Source organism: Pelodiscus sinensis, chromosome 15 (assembly GCF_049634645.1).
Source record: "Pelodiscus sinensis isolate JC-2024 chromosome 15, ASM4963464v1, whole genome shotgun sequence".
Classification (NCBI taxonomy): Eukaryota; Metazoa; Chordata; order Testudines; family Trionychidae; genus Pelodiscus; species Pelodiscus sinensis.
In genome coordinates this window covers 32,856,304-32,880,285 of record NC_134725.1, presented here as the reverse complement: position 1 = coordinate 32,880,285, position 23,982 = coordinate 32,856,304, and the positions used below count along the sequence as shown (strand labels likewise).

Below are 23,982 nucleotides of genomic sequence, written 5' to 3'. Positions count from 1 at the left end.
TAGTTCTGGTTTAGGCCCAGCTCTTTTTAGAACCATCAGTGTTATATTTAATTCCAAATTTTAAGTAGCTTCCAGGTAGGAATGTAGAGTGATTGATTGTGATATTTGGAGACTCATAGTCTATGAGCCTGGATTCTGTTCTGATACTGTCCATGGACTCACTGGAGATGTTAAGCAAGCCATGTTATAATACCAACTATATGAATAAAGTGATGGAAACTAAATTAGCTGTTACCACTTGAGAGAGATCTTGGCGTCATTGGGATAGTTCTCTTGACGGCATCCACTGAATGTGCAGCAGCAGTGAAAAAAGTCAGCAGAATGTTAGGAATCATTAAAAAGGGATAGAGAATAAGATTTCTATTTAAATCCATGGTATTCCCACATCTTGAATACTGCGTACAGATGTGGTCGCTTCATCTCAAAAAAGGTATATTGGCATTGGAAAAGTTTCAGAAAAGGGCAACAAAAATGATTAGGGGTTGGAGTGGGTCCCATATAGAGAGAAATTAAAAAGACTAGGACTTTTCAGCTTAAAAAAGAGGAGACTAAGGCGGGGGGGGGGGGGGGTGGGAGGGTATGATATAGGTCTAAAAATTTTGTAGGGTGTTCAAATTTTGTAAAAGGCGTTGAGATCTTCAGGATGGCCTTGAAGGACAGTATATCACTGATAAACTCCATTTTCAGCAAAATTTAAGTTAAAATTATATAAGACGTACAGTTGCTTAACTACCTGTAGTGTTACTGGGGAGAAGTTTATGTTTTTTACTTGTCAAACATAATGAAAACTCGTCGCAGGTATTTTGAGTTAGGGGCACTATTGTGACCTAACCGCACTTCTCTCTTGGGATATGAGATATACCAGGATGTCCGACCTTCTGGTAATACTCAGTGGTTGATGATCTCACTAGACACCCCTTTTGGCCTTTATTTTTGGGAGGTATTTATCTGATTCCATCCAAGATTCTGCAGAACTATAGGGAAAGAGCAGTACATTTTCATTACAATGTAGCAAGCCTTTGCTCAGTTGCTAAAGGAAACAGATGAATCAGATGCTCTGGGTTTGAGTCTATAGTCGTCTACTTAGCTTTACAAGTTAAATATTATTCTCAGGTGAGTGATTGCATCATTAAAGATACAGTAGCAATTTGCAAACTCCCCAAATCTAGTAACAAATGTGGAATGTTTAATAATGCCTGTTTTATAGAACTTCAAAAGATAATGAGATTATATTATTTTTTAACCATTTAGAAAGGCCTTTGTTGTTAATTTTACTTTCCAGGTTTACCTGAGGTGGTGACAGCTAAATAATCAAGTGTATTTTAAGAGCAATAGAAGGAGCTGTGTTTGTGAACTAGATAAGGTTAGCTCTGAACGTACTTACTAAAATGCCATCACTGTATTGATAGTGGACTTTACAAAAAGAGGAGTTGGGAAAGAGCTCGTGTTCATTATCTCCTACAATTGAAATAAAAAAGATCAACTTTAGAAACGCCCATCTTAAGTGATGTTTTTCTCTCGCCACTGCTTGATAATTGGGTTTATAAAAGATGTATAAAAGATGAATAAACTGTTCTTTTTAATTCTAACTTCTTCTCTTTGCTAGTGAAAGGTGCTGGGTTGTCAGACCTGGAGTCTGAAGTTCTCTATCTTCAGAAAACAATGGCACAAGTAGTGGCAGACGAGACTTTCCTACTGTTTCCTGATAATTTGTCTCAGCTCTGAACTGTAGGAATTGTGTCCAGAGCAATTAGAGGGCAGGTCACGTTCCATGTTCATTCAGATCTTATACTTTTCGGAGACTGCCAATGTGTGATGGTCCTTTTTCAATTTTTGTCCATTAGAAATTAGATTGATTCTTGTCAAATAGTTGCCAAATTGCACCCTTACCAACAGGAATCAGGTTGGAATAGGTGAGCTACAGGGAAAAGTGATTCAGCCATTACCAGTCCTTGGAGCCCAGCAATAGTGTACTCACACACATCCAAGTTCAGTCTCAGTTGTTAGATGTTTTTATTTCTATATTTAACCAAAAATGTGCTATTCCCCCTGCTTTTGATTTTTTTCAGTCCTTAATCCCTTTTGTCTGATAGTAGTCTCATGCTATATTGGTGTGTTTTTGCTTTTACAAGATTATTATTGAGGGGCAGATAATACCTCACAACTAACGATAACCCATGAAACATTCACGCGTATACAGTAATGTCAGGCTTATGCCTATACTGGGAATGTGAATGGTTAACTGGTAAGCATAACCTTTATCGGGTGATGCTTACTGGTTACGGTTAACCAGCTGGGACTGGAGCAGGCCCCTATCCACTGTGGGCAGGGGACTGCTCCAGCCCCTCATGGCCTACCGCAGGTAGGGGAGCGCCAGTCCGTCTGGAACAGTCCCCAACCCCAGAGGGTTTAGCCTGGATGCACCATAAGCAGAGGTTCTCCGGCCTAGACAGCCTCCCCGTCAATTGGTTAACTGGTTAAACATAACGTTTAACCGGTTAACCAATTAAATTGGATTTTACATCCCTAGTCAATAGGTTCTAAGGGGAGAATTAATTACAGACATATTAAAGTATGCCTAGTGTAGCTTGCATAGCAGTTTTTAGCCATTACAAGGCAAAATAAAGAAAAAAGAGCATTTCTGACAATCCAATGGCGGATGACATGATCATGCATGCAAACAGATAAGATATTTAATCTAATAGATAGTAATGGTTACATAGCAGCAGAGAGAGAGAAATGAGGAATTTTATTACATAAAGTATGTTAATGAGGAAACTACGGTTCTTCCAGATTATGACCTTAATTGCTTTTGTAGCTCCATTTCATCACCTACTCAGGAAAACCCTCTTCATTTGTAAAAACCCACTTGTGTGGTTGATTCACATTGGAATTGGGAATCTCAGAAACCACTTCATGCTCTTGCTTTCAAGCAGTTACCTGGTTGTCTCATAACTTGTTGATATCTGAGCTGTGGGGATGAATCAGATGGAGTAGCTGAGCTTGTATGTTTCCTGAGCTTGTGTAGCCCCATATTAAAATCAGGAAAAGTACAAGATGTTCCTTAATTACAACTTGTCTCTCTGTTTTCCTGTTATCACTCCTACTTTCCTAGCACTAATCTCATCTCTTTCCCCTACACCTTATCTGATTAGAGCTAGTGAGGAATCTTCACCTTGGAACTTCTGACCTTCTGAATCAGACTCTCTCTCATGCTAAATTCTCAACTTTCCATCTTATATCTTATCTCATTTGTAAAATCTGTTCTCCCTTTTACACACCACCTACTATTGGTCTTGTTCTGTGCTACTAACAGGACCCACAGGGTTAGCTCTGTTAGTCTGTATCTGCAAAAACAATGAGGTATCCTGTGACACCTTGAAGACTAAACAGTTTATTTGGGCATAAGCTTTTTCAACAATCAAGGAACACCATCACCATCATTGGACCTGACCTCATCAGCCGCACTATCAATGGCTCATTCACTTACACGTCTGCTAATGAGATCTGTGCCAGCAATGTCCCTCTGCCATGTACATAGGCCAAACTGGGTAGTCTTTATGCAAAAGAATAAATGGGCACAAATCAGACCTCAAGAATAATATACAAATGCCAGTTAGAGAACATTTCAGTCTCCCCGGACATCAGTGAGAGATTAAAAGTGGGTCTTTACTAGGGATGTCAGTGTGTAGACAACTATATGAGTAACCAATAAGTCTGGGCTTATCTGTTACTCCTGTTGACTATATGCAACCTCCTTCCCCTGTGCTGCCTTTGTATCAGAGGCAGGGAGTGGGAGGGAAGGGGGAGAGAGTAGGAAAGAGCCACCTCTTCCCCTTTCCCCATGCTGCTGCCTCTGTCATAGGCTCTGCAGCAGTAGCCCATGTCCATGGGGAGTCCAAGCTCCCTGCGGACGGGGGATGCTCTGTGCTGGAGCAGCCTCTGTCTACAAGGAGCTTGGACTCCCCATGAACAGGGGCTGCTGCTGCCCTGTGCTGTGTAGCAGCGTGGGGTGGCAGGTGGGACGTTATCTACACAGGAAGCTTGTTTGTAAACAGAATCAGCAGCACAGATTTGAAGGGGGCTCCCTGGGAATGGTGCTGGGAGTGCACTGGCTGTTGGCTCTGCCCCTAAGGTCAATTGAATAGTCGTGCAACTGCTAAAGTTGTTGAGGTTACACAATTGAATGTATTCAATTACTTTCTATCTAATATCCCTAGTCTTTGACCACAAAAGCTAATGTCCAAATAAATCCATTATCAATTCTGCAACAGCATTCGTCAAGCAAACTGGAAGTATTTTACCATCTGAAAGTGGTTGTACAAATTAGAGTCAGATTCTGCTGGACCCCACATGGGTGCACTAGGAAATAGGCAAGCACAAGCATCTTCTCTTCTTTCTTGCTTCCTGAGCATTTGCTGGCTTGATTTCAGTGGGGAGCATAGTCCCTGCTCCCTCTTATGTTTTCTATAAGTGTTAATGGTATAAAAGGACTAGGTGGTCCAAGAGGAGAGTGTGGACCTTGGTTTGGTCACTTTTCTGACTAGCCACCAGAGCTAGCTGAGTGCAGAAAGTGCTTTCTAAGAATGGCGAAGGTGCTGCACTGGAAGTTCCAATTGATTTCCTCGTCTTTGAATGGCTGCATTGCTTCTTGCGTTCTTTATAATGTGCCTGAGGAACATTCTGACCCTAAAGTCCTCTTGTGTTTGTCAGGAGAACTTTGAGTGTAGCCTGCCCTATGAGGGTTTTTCTGACTTTAGTGATGTTTATACTACAAGTCTGTTAAGAGCACTACTATCATTTTTTGTTTGTTTTAAAAAAAAATAGTACTGTATTTTAGCAAATATAACCCACGGATTATATTTGTTTTTACAAGTCTCCCCCTCCCTTCCCCCACGGCGGGGTATACTCGTGTGCGTGGTGTACAAAACCTTTTTTCCTCACCTGGGGGTGAGTGTGGCTATGTGGGAATCGGGAGGCGAGTGTTTCCCCCGCCGGGAGGCTTGGCCTCTCCGAAAGCTACCAGGGGGGTGAGTGCTCCCCCGCCTGGATCCGGCTCACAGGCAGGCGTCACGGGGCACAGTGCTGGGCAGGCCATGCAGCACGTGCCTTGGAGAATGTCGCCCCCCTCCCCGCTCTGAGAGCCCCTCCTGGCTGAGGCTTTGCTGGGCTGGGGTTGAGAGCTGCAAACACCAATCTGGCCCTGGCTCTCTGCGGGGGCAAAGAACAGCCCACAGCTGAACAACGTGGGGAAACTTATGGGGGGGGAGGGCACAGCCCAGTAACTTTTCCTGGCGTGGCTCTCCCAGAAGGAGGAGCGGGGAGCAAAGTCTGCCCGGGAGCCTGGCTTGCTCACCGGGAACACTCCGGAGCCAGAGCAGAGGCGCAAGATGGGAGGCTCCCAGCATGGGCTGACAAAGGGAAGGAGCCTGGAGCCCTGTCCCAGGCAGCAGGTGGCCTGTGCTGCAAATTGCCTGCGCCCTCTGGCAACCCACTTGCAATCTTCCCTGTGCCCCCCTTGCAAATCCTCCTTGTAGCTCCCTTGATACACCTCGGAGCAGTTGTGGGTGTGGGGCTCGGCAGCCAGCAGCAGCAGCGGAAGGCCGCAGGTGGCCATGGTGCACAGGAGCAGGGGCAGGCAGGAATATGTGCGCACCCGAATAAACCCCGCCCCCACGGGCTATATGGGATTTCTAAACTCAAACGGCAAAAACCGTGGGGCATATTCGGTGCAGGGTTTATTTGGGTGCAAGGTATATTCGCTAAAAGATGGTATATTTAAAGAGCTTGATTTTTTTCAGTGGGGCTGGTGCTGCTGTGGCAACTCGGCTAGGACCAGGTCAACTCAGCCTGGGCCATGTGCACCCCAAGAGCTGGCCTGGTGCTGCCATAGCGGGGCTGTGGCTGTGTGCCACGGTGTCAGCAGTAGGGCTGGGGTAGCCATGCTGGAAGAGGCAAGGACTGGCCTGCCTCCTAAGGCCTGTGAAAGTGAGGGATCATTGTCCAGAATGGGCTATAGATCACTAATGATGCATTGGAGAGGTTTTAGCTGAGGACTGTAGGTGATGGCCAGTAGTGTTCTGTTGGTTTCTTTCTTGGACTTGTCCCGTAGCAGGAGGCTTCTGGGTACACGTCTGGCTCTGTCAATCTGTCTCCTCACTTCCTCGTGTGGGTATCGTAGTTTACAGAATGCTTGTAGGGTCTGAGTAGAGAGTCCACATAGCCAGACAGTCCTTCAGTGAGAGTGCCATTGCCCAAGATGATGGAGTGTCCGGGATTTCCAGGTTTGTGGATCTTGGGTAATAGATAGAACAACCCTGGTCCGAGCTCTAAGGGTGTGTCAATTTGTTCCTGTGCTTGTGTAGGGAGAGTCCTGAGCAGATGGTGCAGTTTCTTAGTGTATCCCTTAGTGGGATCTGAGGAAAGAGGCCTGTAGAATTTGGTATTGGAGAGTTGTCTGGCAGCCTCCTTTAGGTAGTCAGGCCTGTTGATGATGACAACAGCACCTCCCTTGTCAGCCTCTTTGATTATAATGTCAGAGTTGTTCCGGAGGCTGTGGATGGCATTGCGTTCTGCACGACTGAAGTTACCAGGCAAGCGATGCTGTTTTTCCACAATTTCTGCCTGTGCACGTCAGCGGAAGCATTCTGTGTAGAGGTCCAGACTGTCATTTCGACCCTCAGGAGGAGTCCATGTGGAGTTCTTCTCCTTGTGCTGTTGGTGGGAAGGTATCTGTGTGTCAGTGCACTGTTCAGTGTTGTGTTGGAAGTATTCCTTGAGACAGAGATGGTGAAAGTAGGCTTCCAGATCACCGCAGAACTGTATCATGCTCTAACACTTCAGTTAGTCTATAAGGTGCCACAGGACTCCTCACCGCCATTACTATTAGGCAACTATAACTTTCCCTTCATTAAATTCATCCTGCGGAATTAGATTTTTAAAATCAGAAAAATATATGAAGAGCTAGGCTTTGTGTTCCTGGGGAGACAATTTTAACAAGTTTTTTTTTTTTCCTGTGTCCACCTCTCACTAAATGTTTGACCATGAAAGTGCTATGAGGCAGTGTCCTGGCATATATGATGGCTCAAGGGCTTTCCAAGCATAACTCAGCAGGTCTGCATGCTCTGGCAAGGGAAATGCTTTTGCCTTGTAGGTCCAGGTTGCAAGAGACTGACAGATTCTTATGTTCTTGGTGGCTTATTTAATTGAAATGCTTTTGATTTAAAACAAGAATTAATGTTACATACTCCTGGGGCCCCAGATTGTTAGTAGGATCAATTCCTTTGTTACTGCTGAGATGAGAGTTTACAGTTCTGTGTATCCCTTGTGCCTGCTAATCACGTCCGGCAAATAGCCTAAAAGAGCCAACTGCCTGAACTACTAAAGCTTCATTTGATTAGGTGAGGATCTTTGCTTCCCTTTAGAGTCCATTAAGGGAACTTTCCTTGCAGGATTGGGTTGTCAGCAATCTCATCAGCTGTAGTGGGGGAAACATGGAGACTTGCTAAGCAGCGGTACCGATAGCCACAAATGGCCTTGGGACAAGGGGTGTGTGTGGAAGGGCCTCCATGCCCCAGAAAGACCTGGGCCTCAAGCAAGTGGGGTGGGTCTGGAGGTAGCCAGTCCTCAGGACTGCTTGGGCCATGGCACTGGGCCCCCAGCCTCAGAGACCTGCGGAGCATGTGGAGTGACACTCTGGCAGTGATTCAAAAGGAGGCCAGTTGCCAAGCAAAAAGATTTTCAGTTGTTGTGAGGAATTGAAATGGAATACGAAGCTTTTACCTTTTAAAAAGTGGCTGAAAGTGACCTGAGGTTGTTACTGTCTGATGGCCATTTAGAGGCCTATGTTCTACAGTCCAGCTGCAGATTACAAACTTGCCACCACTATTACCATGATTGTGCCCCTGTTCAGTGAGACTAAGAGCTGAATGGGCCATAGCAAGTGAACTTCCATCTCATCTGTTGTTGTGGTTGACTCGTATTAGTGGATTCCTTACACATGCACATACACTCTTGCTTCTACACCAAGCGTAGTTATGCTTGAGGTATGACCTTGGACAAGTAGTTTAGCCTCTCATTGCCTCGGTTTCTCTGACTGTAGAATGGGACTGATAATATTTGCATCCCTCCTGGTAGTCTATGAGAATTTGTCATTTATTGTAAATTTCTTTGCGATCCAACATAGCATGAGGCAGTCTCAGTTCTTTGTTTTTCCTTTTTAGGATGGATACATGCAGTTTATACTCCAGTAGATTCTCTGGTGTTTGGTGGAAATATCCTGCATAGTTTTAATGTTCCCATGCAGCTTCGCATCTATGAGATTGAGGACAGAACAAGGGTAAGGATGCTTGATTCTCTTTTTAAGTGTTCAGTTCCTTGTGTCAGTATCATGTATAAAATTCTTTTCATGTCCCTTTCTGAAAGATGGGAACTAGCAGTATCTCCCATGTCACAGAGGTTGGAACAAGAAAGATAAATGCCAGGCAACAAGGCTTCCAGAGCTGCTGCTCTTGGTGGGATTTGCTTATTTATTTGCCCCGAGTACCCAGTGACTAGTCACTATTGAGACTCTTGTCTGGTTGTATGTTCCCCTGTTAACATGCAGTGTTAACACCATTCCTGTTGAATGAAGACACTTTGTCCTTTAGAGTACACCTTTCCCCTCCTGGTATGGATGAATGACCAGACAGAACTAGCGTCATTCTGCTGGCCAGAGTGGAATGGGAAAGCCATACAAAAGCTGTGCAAGGGAACTACATTATGCTTTGTTTGCCATCTGCAGAGCTTCTATATCAGCTGCACATTACTGCAGGAGAAACTTTGTTGATTGTTGGTGGATGGGGTGTGTTGAGTCTGCACATCTGGCCAAAACACCACATAGTGGGGAGAGTATCAGGTCATGAAGTAAGTGACTGTGTGGATACTACGAGGATGAGAATTGGGTCTTCGGTTAGGATCCCAATTAATAGCTATAATTATTTTGTAGCTAGATAAAATAAGACTAATACAACTCTTAAAGTGTCATTCTAATTGCCCTGTGTGCCTTTTTTTAGACTGCCACAATATTGTAGTGCAGATGTTCAACGATGTAAGTTTCTTGCCATAGGATTTTGCGAAGGCCAACACTATAACAAGGTTCAAAAATAATTAGATAAAAGTTGGAGACAGATAAACGTCTGTCAGTAGCTGTTAGGCAGAATGGGCAGGGATCGTGTTCCTAGCTTCTGTTTGCCAGAAGCTGGGAATGGGTGACAGCAGTTGGATTACTTGGTGATTCTCTATTCTGTTCATTCCCTCTAAAGCATGTGACACTGGCAACTGTCAGAAGACAGGATACTGGGCTAGGTGGACCTTTGGTCTGGCCAAGTATGCTTGTTGAATTATTATATACAGTTCCAAAACAGTTATCCTGGTATAACCTCTTGTGTGGACAGTCTCATTCCAATGTAAGATTGGTGTTGATCATTTTAGCTTATAACACTTTTGAAAAGATCAGAGGGGTAACTGTGTTAGCCTATAACTGAAAACACTTAAAAAAAAAAAAAGGCAACTAGTTCTGTGGCATCTTAGAGACTAACAAAACATGTAAATGGTATTATGAGCTTTCTTTGTACCCATGAAAGCTCATGATACTATCTGTGTTTTTTGTTAGGCTCTAAGTTGCTGCAGAAATGTTAATTGTTTTGAAAGAATTTAAGCTGAATTAAACTAAATCATTCTGATACTAGAATAAGTGTCTACACCTAAAGAGGGTGTGTTAAGTGTTAATTGTACAAGGAAAACTGGTAAAAGTTTTCCATATAAACAAGGCCTATTTAATATTGTAATTTAGTGAACATGAGCAGTGTTTTCAGTAGGGTATGTTCCTTGCCCCTACAGGCTTTCAGTCTAAATCAGACACTTATAACAGAGACAAAATATGCTGGGTGAGTCTCTGGCCTGAATTGCATACACTTTGCTTTGTGACACTACATCAGAGTGGGCAATAATTTTTTCCTAGGGACAAAAATGTTTAAACTGGCCCTGGGCTGCACTGGAAGGGGTGGGGCCTGAAACAGAAGGGACAGGGCCAGGATGCTTCCAGGTTTCCCCACCCACAGACCATGATTCGTCTGGGGGTGGGGGAGCCCTTTTGACTCATTAAGCACCCATGCCTCTGGCAGTGGGAAGAGAGTTCTCATGCTCCCTCACTCCCAGGCCAATCGGGTTGAGGGTGTGGGAGCATATGAAGCTTCCTCCCGCCCTGCCAGGAGCATACCACACTTCTAAGTGCCGTGTGCTCCTTGCAGGGTTGGGGCAGGACAGAGGAAACTTTGTGCACTCTCCTTGCCCCCAGACTCTGATTGGCCTGGGGGGCAGAGGAGTGTGCGAAGCCTCCTCCCGCCCAGCCAAGAGCATGTGATGCTGTGCTTCTGGCAGGGTGGAGGACATTTCTTGTGCTGCTCCCCACCCCAAGGCTGGGGAAAAGTGCACAGCCTATGTGGGCCAGATCAATCTGCTTGGTGGTCTGGATCTGGCCTGTGAGGCCTTTTTGCCCACCCTTGCTGTACATGGTTTTCTTTTTTTCCAGTGCAGCCTCTCTCATTCCAGTGTTCTGACACCAGGACATTAGTCTCTTACTTTCCATAAGATGTAGAGGATATTAGGTCTTATATTGCTAATTGTTGCTAGAAAATATTGGTTTCCTAGGGGGATTATGAATGTATAGAGGGAATCTGTTTGGCACATAGGAAGGAATTCTCAGTGAGAGAGGTGGCATGACAGAAATGGACAGTTTGAGAGAGATTGAGGCAGACTAAAGAGAGTGAGGGTGGGTGTAGAAGCAATTAAAAATAGAGACAAAGACAGGAGTCAAATTGTGCATGACCTTGATGGGCAGCACAAGAGGCATGAACTTGATGTGAAAGGTAGTGGACAAATTCAAATAGGAGAGTGCCAGGAGGGGAACCTGATCTTAACAACAGCATTTGGAATAAAATGGGGGTGGTTAGATGAGCTGCTGAGAAGCCACAGAAAAGGAGTTGGTTGTAATCAAGGCCAGAGGTGAACAAGGGCTGGAAAAGGGTATTTGGGATGGCGCTGAAGGGAAAGATTATTTAGAGAAATTGTAGCAAGACTGACAGGGTAGATTGGAGCCTGGATGAAAGCAAAAGGAGAACCATATGACCCTAGGTGATGAGAATAGAAGAGTTGTCAACATTAGTGTAGACAAGGGGAAGAAGAGGGGGCATAGAAAGAAAAACAGAAACCACTAAGTGTGTGAATGATTTATTTAGAAAGCTATGTGAAATACTGAAAAGAGGCAAATAATATTCCTGAAGCAGTAGAAGAGTAGGAGAATAATTTTCATAGGGAGTTGAGTACCCACTCCGCCAGTAGACTCAATTGGAATTATGGTTGCTCAGCACCTCTGAAAATCAGGATCTTCCTTCCAAGGCAAATAGGGTGACTCTTGAATTTTCATATGTTCATCAGCATTACAGTAAGGAAGACATTGGGCAAGTCACAGTGGGCAGATATCTAATTTGCACTGAGAAGTTGGACACTTACCTGCCATTTTTACCTTCTGAAATTTTCTCTCATGTTTTTGTTTGGAAAAGGACACTTTCAAGTTTGGAAATTCACATTTTAACTTTTAGTCTTGTAGGTCTTTTCTCAGATAGCTTCTGCAAAGTACATGTTATTCTTCATCATTCCTCCCTCCTCCAAAATGTTTCATTGCTTATAAGGGAAAAAAAGTGACCGTGGCCCAGAATTCAAACAACCCTACAGCAACAAACTCAGCACTCACATGCAGCTATAAAACAATTGATTATACATGAATAATCCTATAACAGACATGTAAACAATCAAATGCTCATGAGTAACTATGAAAACAAAGATGTGTATGCAACCCTAAACTCAAACTCAGTTCCAATAAATCTTGACAGAAAAAATAAAATTCTTGTTTTTTTGTAAAATGTTGATTTTAAAAATATTGAAATCATTATACAAGTTTATCTTAAGAGTAAATGTTTTTAAAATAAACAGAATGCACTATTCAGTTTACTCTGTGGAACAAATATAGTAATTTCTTCTTTATTTGAATAATCCTCATTGAGCTGTATAGCCAGATCGTGTGTTATGTACTTGAAAGCGAGTTTGCCAGTGAACAGACTGCTGATGGGTTTCTCCTGAGTATTGATCTTTCCATTGTGTGTAACACAGAAGTAAATTACATGATGTGATTCACAAAGTAATTGCCACACTCAAATCAAAGTATAATTTGGGTGCATTTCCCCCTCTTGATTTTGCACAGAGCAATTTTATGGAGGTTTCACTGTGTTTAAACCTGCTATATAATGCTTAATCATCTTTGATTGCTGGTATTCAAAGCCATTTTTATGCTAGGTTCAGTTGTTATTGTCTTAGCAGCTAAGACAAGGATAATACATGGCTGAAATAATAACGCTGATTTAGAGTCCAATAACCTCCCCCCCGGCTCATACACTTGTCATGCTTAGTCTATCTTAATTTCTCATATCCCTGGGAGACTTTCTAAGAAGGTTATAGCCATTTAAAATAGTTTTTAAGGAGTAATAAAAAATCTGTTGTTGGGAACAGCTTCTAATGTGTAGTTGAGGTAAACAATTATTCTCTAGCCATGCAGTTTGTAGAGATTTTCATTTTGCAGTCTGGCTTTCCTAGAGGCCAATTAACAACAGCTAGTCAAATAGGCCAAGCTGTTAGCTTACTGCTAGACCAGCTTGCAGATAACTGCAAAACAGGCGGCCATGCAGAGATTCATTATTTTGGTTGGGGGGGGGGGGGGGTGAGGGTGATATGGCTTCAATATTACCAAAGGAGAAGAAATGTTAAAATATTCTCAGATGATCTAGATTTAGCCACATTAATGTATGTGAACCTGTGTGATGATACAAGCACTGAAAATATATACGTAAGGTGGTCACTCACAGATGATGGTATTTGCTACTGATTCTGTTTTCTGGAACCTAAAATTAAAATTTGGTAGATTATTTTTCCCCCAAATTAATTCAGATTTTTTAAAAAATGTGATCATAACAATTCAATGCAAGTAGGATACATAATGATTGTTAATAGACAGTGCTAGAAACTAATGCTTTCTAGGGGAGAACGTGCCTCGTGCTTGAGTTTCTTTTTTGTTTGGTTGGCTTTTTGTGTAAGTCTCTAAAATACTTTCACTTGGAACTGCAGAAATGATCGTATTCCAGAGGTAATTTTTCTCACTGTACAGGAATAATTAAAAATATATTCAGTGGATTGTAAATTATTAATAGAGAAGTTAGAGCTGGAAAACATCTATTAGGTTATCTGGTCTAAGCCCCTGCTAGTGCAGGATTTAATCTCTTGGCAGAAGATACATTGATAGTAAATTGTAAACTGACCTCAGATAACTTTTGGCTTCATAATTATTGTTTTTAAAGTTCATTTGACCTATGGATTTACAGTGGGAAAAGGTATAGACATGCACATCATACAATTCATATCCATTATAACTAATAAATACCTAGGAAGATCATAAATTATATACTCGATTTATACTTTGTATAAAATACATTTAAGATTTTTAAACCACTGTTAATTTTAGATTTACTTCTACAGCAAAAGACACTGTAGATGGTTGTACAGTATCTATTACTACATATGGTAGCTCTTACTTTTGAAGGTTTATAAAGCAGAGCCATCACAGGCAAATAGCAGAGGCATGGAGGGATTTGCTGTGGGTTGGAACATTGATAGCGAGGCAATTAGGAACTCAAATTGAATATTAAAGATTGATATACATAATGGGAGCACTGCATGCATTACTGCCTTGTCTTTCACATTGAATTAACATTGGTAACAACTAAATTTGGTGAAGCTCAGAATCTGTCAACAAATGTTGAGCAATGATGTCTTTAATATTCCCAGGCATGTGGCTGAAAACCTTTTGAAGGCTGAGGGGTGGAAGGCGGCTTCCTGTTTGTAAGTCAATTCTTTGCAAATTTTGTTTCCTGCAGTGCTCTCTTGGAAAAATTTGAGTTCCTTTATTAGCGTATATTTTAGCATGGCTGATTTCCCTTGTGTTCTGTAATAGTGATAAGTGACATGATCTTCTCTTTCTGACATGTAAACCATACCAAAAAGAAAAAAATAATTCTCCAATACTATAACATCTTGGGGTTGAATGTTATTCTCACATCTAGGTTTTGGTTTTTTAGAAGTACAGTGCTGTACAATAACAACATAGGGAATGTTTGGAATGATGCAGCAGCAATCAGCTGCATCATCACCCTCAGCAGCATTTGACAGCATCTGGGTTCAGATTTGCCAGAGTTTATGAGGTCTGAGTTTGAGGTCTCAACTCTGGTAAACACTTTAGATTACTTATATTCTACCTTGCAATGTACTTGCTTTCCTTAATGACATGTTTTGTTGCTTAAAGTATGTTTCCCCTACAATGGAAGCAGATAGAAGGGTTTTTGATTGTCCACTCTGGGGGCAATTTTTAAATGTGGACATTTTAGCAGAATATCTAAATCCCAGAAGTGGATGCTCAGATCATTAGCCAGGTGTGTAAATACCTGTTTTGCACAGCATAGTGCCGATATGTGTTTCCAGATGCTGTATTTAGTCATTCTGTTTAGACTCCCATGTTAAAAGAAAATGGATTGCCTGTGATAATGATCCTTTCTGCTGCAATGCAGTTTTGTTAAAAGTGGGCAGACGCGTGTTAGACCTGTTGGTTAAGTGAGAAGTTAAACTGTATAGGATGTGTTGAGAATAGTTAAGAACATAATCATACGCGATGTATGTAAACAAGGTTTTATCTGGCCCACAAAATGCAAATGTAGTACCTACAAGAAGTAAGAACTGTGCAGTGTAAGTAGCTGTGCATGCAAGGTATATATGGCATTCGCGCACACACACGCGCGCTCACACACTCCTAAATTGAAGTCTCCACAGTTTCTTCCTTTACCACATAGATGTCCTTTAGAAAACTGTTAGAGGGAAGAAAGCAGTTTCTCTTTCTTTTTAAATCATGCAATTAAATATAGTAGATAGTTCTGAGAACAGCTTCTAATATGAAAATGGCATGGCTGGGAGATAAAGGGAAGAGGGATATCCTGGTAGAATTTTTTTGTGGAGTCCCACTATTCTGTTTGATTCAGGGGAAAAGTTATTGACTACCAAAATATTAAGAGCAGAACAAAGAGGCCTTTTTATATATTTAATGTTTGAATGTGATATACAAACTATCACAATTTTGTTTTTGCTACATCAAATGGTGGTAATGTAAAGACCTGAGTAGACCAGATCGAGTTTCCAGAATGGCTCTTTTTAGGTAATAATACTGTTTTCACAAATCATGAAATAATTCTTAGGAAATCAAACCCTTATATATTTTAACTTGAATTCTAGTGACTAACATCTGTATGTGACCACCCTATGTTTATAAAGTAGATAGATAATATCTTAGGGTGCCATGCATCAGTTTCATGATTTCACAAGATCACAACTCTACCCCTCTCCAACCTCTCCCTCCAACCCAAGAGAGTACAAATTAGTGAACCAAGAAAAAAGATGCTATCCTAGCAGGCAGGCAGGCAGGCAGGCAGTCTCCTCATTTAGTATGCTGAAAGCATACAGTTCACTCAGCTCCCACCCTCTTTCCCCTCCCCCTCCTGCATACCGTTTGTGCTCTTGATAACATGATGAGAATGATGACTGGCCCTTGTGCTGCAAAGTTCTCTCCCTTCCACATGGATTGAAATCTCAATCTTGCTTTCAGGTGCATGCCAAATTCCGTTATCCTTTCTACTATGAAATGTGCTGGTATGTTCTGGAGAGATACGTGTCCTGTGTGACCCAGCGCTGCCACCTCAGCAAAGAATACCAGAAAGAATCAATGTTAATTGGTGAGTGAATCCTTTGAGTGCATATTCAGAATGGATGCTGGCACCTCAGGCTAGTCAATGCTTTGGCTTCTGCAAAGCAGACTGTAAATTAAATTGGAGAAATGTGGAGATCTTAATGAATTATTTCAATTATTTGGTGATGTAGATTTGAAGCTCAAGCATTCACTGAACTGCCATCCTTCTTTGAATGATATTTATTGGACATTTCCTTAGCAAATAAGTCTCAGAAAAATAATTTCAAATTTATTTATTTATTGGTTTCAGTAATATTTGAGTTGAGGTGATCTGCCAAACTGTTGCATTTGACACATTACCTTAACAGCCAAAAACATCTGCATTGCAAATGTGTTCTATTGAGTTGGATAGTTAGCACTTTTCATCTATAAAGTGCATTATAAAAAGCCACCAAATCTGTGTTTTGTTTTTTTTTTAAATCTCTGGTTTTATTCATCTCAAACTGGTGACTAGTTTATTTTAAAAAATCAAATAAACTTACATTATCATAAGGAAAGATAAAGAAACTGTTAGAAAAATAGCTGAAAATGGACCATGGCAGAGATGGATGTATGAGATCCAAGTGGGAAAGTATCAAGAGTTGACACTGACATCAGATTGGAGAAAGCGTTATACCCTGAGCTTTAGCCTCGATATCAGTTTTATTTATTTTGTTTCCAAAAGGCCAATGTGCCATGTCATCTTGCTTTTAGACCCCGAAGGGCAGAAAGTAGCATAAGAATCAGCTAAGTCAGGCCGATGCATCTTGAAGTGGAGACCTCAAGATACCTAAAGCATCTGCATCCCACCCTTTTCCCCATTCCCATTGTGAATACCACATTTGGGAGACCTTGTGAAAGGCCAGCAGTCTGGATTGAAATGACCATCTAATGTATCATGACGTTTCTGTGAGAGGGGCTGCATGGGTGATAAATATCATTCTTTAGTGAGCCACGCTGCCAAAGAGAGAAGCTGTGGAGAAGCTGACTGTTTGCACAGATACTTTTAAGATCTGAAAGAGCTCCCTGAAGACCTCAGCATATCTGTATGGATGGGGGGTCCCATTCCGCAGCTTCTCTGTGGGCTATCAAACAGTTCCATTGAAGGATTGTTAAGTTAGGAACTCCCAAAGTATGCTGTGTGGCATGCTTAGTAACTCCTCGGTGGTTTTGTTCTGGAGAAAGGAACCCTTTAAAGAACCACTGACAAAACTGTCTGTCCTTGTATTCCCTGAATAGTAATTAAGCATCTCTTTGATATCAGAATGCTGGCATAAGAGATTATGTGCTCCAAAGAATGCCTGACATTGATGCAGGGTCGAGGGTCCTTAAGGTGTACAGTGAGATCAACGTATTTTAGAATGAAAGAGGTGCATGCAGATGGGATGGTTCACAAGACTGAACATAAGATATGGAACCATCCTCATCTAAATCACCAGTATGAATCCAGGTCATCTCACTAGTGACTGCTGATGATTTGTTCTCCCATGCAGAATGTATCTCACTCATGTTGATAGCTTACAGACACTGGAACATCTGTACTGCTGTAAAATCTCTTGTGTAACTGCTCTGTTCTTTGGCAAGTTCTCCCATTAGCATAATTATCTACCCCCATTGACTGGTAATAGTTATTTCAGGGGGAGAAGCTCTCCTGCCAACATAGTGCTGTGCACATACCAGTTATGTCTGAGAAACTTTTATTTCTCAGAATGTGTGTGATTTTTCCATACCCCTGAACACCATAAGTTTTGCTGACATAAGTGGTAATAGTATAGATATTACCTTAGTTCAGTTCCTAGTGGTGAGCAGTGTTCCCTCCAATTTTCACCCCTGGCAGAATAATTTTTTTATATGCACCAGTATGTACATGATGTGTGTAATACATCACCTTCATATCAGTGCACGTAACAAAAATCATGTAACAGGTGAGGAGCCAAAAGGTTCGTAGTGGTGAGAGGAGGCTCAGGCTTGGGGCAGAAGGTTGAAGTGTAAGGCTGAGAGAGTTCCAGCTAGGGGTATGGGCTCAGCGTTGGGCAAGGGATAAAGGGCTCCGATCTGGAGCAGAGAGTTGGGGGTGCAAGGCTGAGAGGGCTCCAGCTGGGGATACAGGCTGTGGGATGGGACCTGGTTCAGGAGATTGTTGGGCTTGAAGGAGAGTGCTCCGGGGCCACTGTGAGGAGAGAGGACTCCCTCCCCCCCTGCTCTCTTTCCTTGCAGCAGCACTGTGGGGATAGGGAGAAACAGCACTTCTCTCTGCCCTGGTGGGGTTGGATAGGGGCCAGAGCCAGGTTGTCAGGGCTGGATGGAGGCCAGATGATGGCTGGGACCATGGGACAGGTGCTGGATGAGGGTCCTGGTCAAGCAGTAGGGGTTGAGCTGCCACAGCCGGATTGGGGCTGGATTTGTTGCAGCAGGAGCTGCGGCTGGGGATGAATGGCGTCTGAGCTATAGGGGCTAGATGGGGGCCAGGGCAGAGCCTCCAGGGATGAGCCATGTGGATCAGGGTTGGGATAACAGGGCAGGATTGGGGCCCAGCCCACCATGGCAGGGACTAGGTTGGGGCTGTACTTCCCATGGCAGTGGCCAGCCTGGTAGTTCCAGCTATAGCAGGCTGAATGGAGGGTAGTTTAGCGTGGAGCTGGGGGTAGAGTAGCTCTCCCCCAGCTGCCGCAGTTCCCTGGCTTGTGCAGCACTAAACAGGCAGCTGTATGGCCATGAAGGGACTGAAGTGGAGATGAATGTAGGAGATAGCTGTGTAGAGAGTCTCTGGGTTAAGCTAAAAGGGGTAAAAAACGAGGGTGATATCATGCTAGGAGTCTACTACAGGCCACCTAGCCAGGTGGAAGAGGTGGATGAGGCCTTTTTTAAACAATTAACAAAACTATCCAAAGCCCAAGATTTGGTGGTGATGGGGGACTTCAACTATCCAGACATATGTTGGGAAACTAACACAGCAAGGCACAGGCTATCCAATAAGTTTCTGGACTGCATTGGAGACAACTTTCTGTTTCAGAAGGTTGAAAAAGCTACCAGAGGAGAAGCTGTTCTGGATTTGGTTTTAACAAATAGGGAGGAACTAGTTGAGAACTTGAAAGTGGAAGACAGTATAGGGGACAGTGATCACGAAATAATAGAATTCATGATCTTAAGGAAAGGTAGGAGGGAGACCAGCACAATTGAGGTAATGGATTTCAGGAAGGCAGATTTTGATAAGCTCAGAGAACTTGTAGGTAAGGTCCCATGGGAAGCAAGACTGAAGGGAAAAACAACTGAGGAGAGTTGGAAGTATTTCAAAGGGACGTTGTTAAGGGCCCAAAAGTAAACAATTCCGCTGTGTAGGAAAGATAGAAAATATGGCAAAAGACCAGCTTGGCTTAACAAGGAGATCTTGCACGATGTCAAAATAAAAAAGGAGTCATATAAAAAATGGAAACTAGGACAACTAACAAAGGATGAATATAGGGAAGCAACACGGGAATGCAGGGGCAAGATTAGAAAGGCAAAGGCACAAAATGAGATCAAACTAGCTACAGGCATAAAGGGAAACAAGAAGACCTTTTATAAATACATTAAAAGCAAGAGGAAGACCAAGGACAGGGTAGGCCCACTGCTTAGTGAGGAGGGAGAAGCAGTAACAGGAAACTTGGAAATGGCGGAGATGCTCAATGACTTCTTTGTTTCGGTCTTCACCGAGAAGTCTGGAGGTGTGCCTAACGTAGTGAATACAAGCAGAGAGAGGGTAAGTTTAGAAGATAGGATACACAAAGAACAAGTTAAAAGTCACTTAGGAAAGTTAGATGTCAGCAAGTCACCAGGTCCTGATGAAATGCATCCCAGGATACTCAAGGAGCTGATAGAGGAGGTATCTGAGCCTTTAGCTATGATCTTTGAAAAATCATGGCAGACGGGAGATTCCAGAAGACTGGAAAAGGGTAAATATTGTGCCCATCTATAAAAAGGGGAATAAGAACAACCCAGGAAACTATAGACCGGTCAGTTTAACGTCTGTCCCAGGGAAGATAATGGAGCAGGTAATTAAGGAAATCCTATGCAAACACTTGGAAGGTAATAAAGTGATAGGGAATAGCCAGCATGGGTTTGTGAAGAACAAGTCATGCCAAACTAATCTGATAGCTTTCTTTGATAAGATAACGAGCCTTGTGGATAAGGGAGAAGCGGTGGATGTCATATACCTAGACTTTAGTAAGGCATTTGATACGGTCTCGCATGATATTCTTATTGATAAACTAGGCAAATATAACTTAGATAGGGCCACAATAAGGTGGGTGCATAATTGGCTGGATAACCGTAGTCAGAGAGTTGTTGTTAACGGTTCTAAATCCTGCTGGAAAGGGATAACAAGTGGAGTTCCTCAAGGGTCTGTTTTGGGACCCGTACTGTTCAATATCTTCATCAATGATGTAGATATTGGGATAGAGAGTACGCTTATTAAGTTTGCAGATGATACCAAACTGGGTGGGGTTGCGACTTCTTTGGAGGATAGGGACATAATTCAAAATGACCTTAGCAAGTTAGAGAAATGGTCAGAGGTAAACAGGATGAGGTTTAATAAAGAGAAATGCAAAGTGCTCCACTTAGGAAGGAACAATCAGTTCCATACATACAAGATGGGAAGCGACTGTCTAGGAAGGAGCATGGCAGAAAGGGATCTAGGGGTCATAGTGGACCACAAGTTGAATATGAGTCAACAGTGTGATGCTGTTGCAAAAAAAGCAAATATGATTCTAGGTTGTATCAACAGGTGTGTTGTAAGCAAAACTCGTGAAGTCATTCTGCCGCTCTACTCTGCACTAGTTAGGCCTCAGCTGGAGTACTGTGTCCAGTTCTGGGCGCCACATTTCAAGAAAGATGTGGAGAAATTGGAAAGGGTACAGAGAAGAGCGACAAGAATGATTAAAGGTCTAGAGAACATGACCTATGAAGCCAGGCTTCATGAACTGGGCTTGTTTAGTTTGGAAAAAAGAAGATTAAGGGGGGACAGGATAGCGGTTTTCAAATATCTAAAAGGGTATCACAAGGAGGAAGGAGAAAATTTGTTCCTCTTGGTTTCTGAGGACAGGACAAGGAGTAATGGGCTTAAAGTGCAGCAGGGGAGGTTTAGATTGGACATTAGGAAAAAATTCCTAACTGTCAGGGTGGTCAAATATTGGAATAAATTGCCAAGGGAGGTGGTGGAATCTCCCTCTCTGGAGATATTTAAGAACAGGTTAGATAGACATCTGTCAGGGATGGTGTAGATGGAGCTTGGTCCTGCCTTGAGGGCGGGGGGCTGGACTCGATGACCTCTTGAGGTCCCTTCCAGTCCTATTATTCTATGATTCTATGAAGGGAACTTAGGTGAGGAGGCATCCAAGTCATGTAAAAACACACTTGGCACCAACTAGGCCCCATGTTGGCAGTCCTAGTACACTGAATCAGCAGAATAATGGGTCATGGAGATTGACTTGTCTTCTCAACTCTGTAGTTGGTGCTTGTAGGCCATGATTGCCCCCGCCCATACTGTAGAGAACTTTTGGTGTTCCCAGGGCTGTCAGCCAAGCCCTTTGGACCAGCACTAAAATGACTTATGCTTAAAATTGTATTTTGATTCCAGGCTACTGGGATGGCTTCTGTGGGAAGAAAATGTAGTGATGGAAAGGGACTGACTGGGGGGAAGGAGATAGAAATGGGGAGATCAAGGTGGTATAGTAGGAATCCGTGCATAACTGAGGGTGAAAGGAGCAGCTATTTTCAATTGGATCCCAGTTTTCCTCCAAACTTAACCCCAATTTTGAGAGACATGCTGTTGCTCTGGAGTTTGAACTGGAAAGAGAACTTAGATCTTTCAAGGGGAAAAAATCTCAGTAAAAAGAAGTCCTAAGAACAATAATAGTTTGAGCAATCAGGATAAGAAGTGGATGATGTAAATCAGAGATGCTTTGAAGATCTGCTGCCTATAGAAATGGATTTAAAGAGCAAAATTTTATAGCTCTCTGAGAAGATGTGACTATCACATTGTCTAGCATCAACAGACACCCTTTTATACACCCTAGGACTCTGCCAGGACAGTACAAGTCTGGCAGGAAGTAGGGACTGGTGTCAAGAGTGGGCAGTTTGGGAGTCTCAGTTGAGAAGGAACTTTCACTCATGGCAAATCCCACAGTGAGGCACATTGTCTCCTTCCTTGTCTGTTGAGCTTGAGGAATAAGAAAGGGCTTGTTTGTAAGGAATGTTCTCTATTTCTTTGCCTTAAATGTTTTTAGATAGTCTTTAAATAAGTTTCCAAATCCTGTTGGAAGCTTGAATTTGTTTCAGTATCTCCATCATGCACAAATGGATTTGTTTATGAAGAGTAGCTTGCTGGAGATGAACATCAGCTTGTATGGTAACACTGTGAGTGTATGTGTGTTTGTACAAGGCACAGTTGTTGTCAGGTTGTTTGTGAGTTTGCCGTGTCTTGAGATGCCCAAAGGTGCCCTCCGCCAGCAGGGTGCCCTCCACCCTGCCAAGCCTGGCATTGAAGCCTTCCTTTGAGTGGCCAAGGTGGCTGGTGTATGGCTTCTGAGCCAGGGCAACAGTAGGTAGGTAGGCCATGGTCCCCCATGATTCAAAGTGACATGTCCAGGTCCCCAATCCTGATGATGCAGTCGGGGAAGAAAGTGCTGGCTTCCAGCTTCTGGAAGACTCTTGAGTTTTGGAACATATGGGTGTCATGAGCCTTCTGTGACCACCCAATGTAGATGTTGGTGAATTGCCCACAGTGGTGGTTGAGGGCCTTCAGCTCCATGGAGAAGTAGCCATTGCAGTTTATTTAAACAGATGCCTGGTGGTTGGGGGCCTGGATGGGGATGTAGGTGCTGTTAGTAGCCCATTCCCTCACCCCACCTGTAGAAGGAGACAAACAGAATCACAGGGGTGCTAGAACCATTGAGAGGTCCCCAAGTCCTCCTTGCCCCACGCACACCAGGAGCAATCCCCTACGTAACCTATCCCCCAGCAGGGCTGTGTGAAGGCGGGACTGAAAAAAACACTCGGGGAAGGTGGCTTTCCCCACCCGCAATCTCCCCTCCCCTTTCCTGAGGTTTCCCCGTTCCAGCAATTTACCTCCCTCCTGGGACAGTAGCCCGAGAGGGCCATACCTGCTTGACCAGGGCCCCAACAGTTGACTTTCCCACACTGAACTGCTTATTGACGGATCGGTAACTGTGTGGCGTGGGGAGCTTTTACACAGCAGTGATGATGCACTTCTCCAGGAGGATAGCAGGTTGCATATGGGTGTCCCATTGCCTGAGGGCAGGGGCAAGCCAGGTACACAGGTCCAGAAAGGTCTCCCTCCTCATGTGGAAATTCTGGAGCCACTGCTGGTTGTTGCACTGCTGCATGACAAGCTGTTCCCACCAGTCGGAATTGGTGTCCAGCCCTCCAGAAGTGATGGTGCGTGGTAGAGGGCAGCTGGAAGAGCTGTGGTCCCAGAGAGATAGTAAGAGTCTCCATGATCAGTGGGAGGTTGCATTCCTGCAGGACCAGAAGAGAAGCTGGCAGAAACTGCAGCATGACGATGAGAGCTGTCAACTGCCCAGAGGCAGGTCCAGCTCCATGGCTGAAGTGCTGAGGTGTCCATAAGGGCAACTACAGCAGGCAAAGGAATGTGTTTGCTGTCCCTCAATGAGGTAGGCAAAGGAGAAGAATCTGAGGAAACAGCTGTATGGGGGGCAGTACCTTTAGGCTTGAGCCTCAGATAATCTCAGGCAGGAGGTCCAGGAAGTTACTACTGTCCAGATGCCCTGCCTGAAGTGGTTCTAGGTGCCCTTAAATGTGATTCGGGGTCCAATAAATAGTGTCCACATTGCAAAATAGCGAAGCACTATTTCTTAGGAGCATTTTGTGAGTAGAAGCTCTATTTTGAAATAAGCTGTTTCAGAATTTCCAAAGACGCTTATTCCAAAAAATAAGTGTACAGTGCAAATATAGCCATACTGATTCTCTTCCTCCTTTTTGGATTTTTTCTACTTCCCTACTCTTCATTCTCAGATCTGAAATAGCAGCTAATGAAGAGTCCATCCCCCAGT

The 23,982-nt window shown here is 43.3% G+C and overlaps 1 protein-coding gene across 14 annotated transcripts in view; it reads left to right on the top strand.

Moving 5' to 3' along the window:
• Positions 1-23,982, top strand: part of KDM2B (lysine demethylase 2B) — a 219,159-nt gene that overhangs the window by 97,272 nt on the left and 97,905 nt on the right. For all 14 annotated transcript variants that reach the window (XM_075898614.1, XM_025177937.2, XM_075898620.1 and 11 more), the window contains 2 exons: positions 8,223-8,338; positions 15,794-15,920. In XM_075898614.1, coding sequence (XP_075754729.1) covers positions 8,223-8,338; positions 15,794-15,920 — 243 coding nt within the window. The remainder of the gene's footprint in view (positions 1-8,222; positions 8,339-15,793; positions 15,921-23,982) is intronic.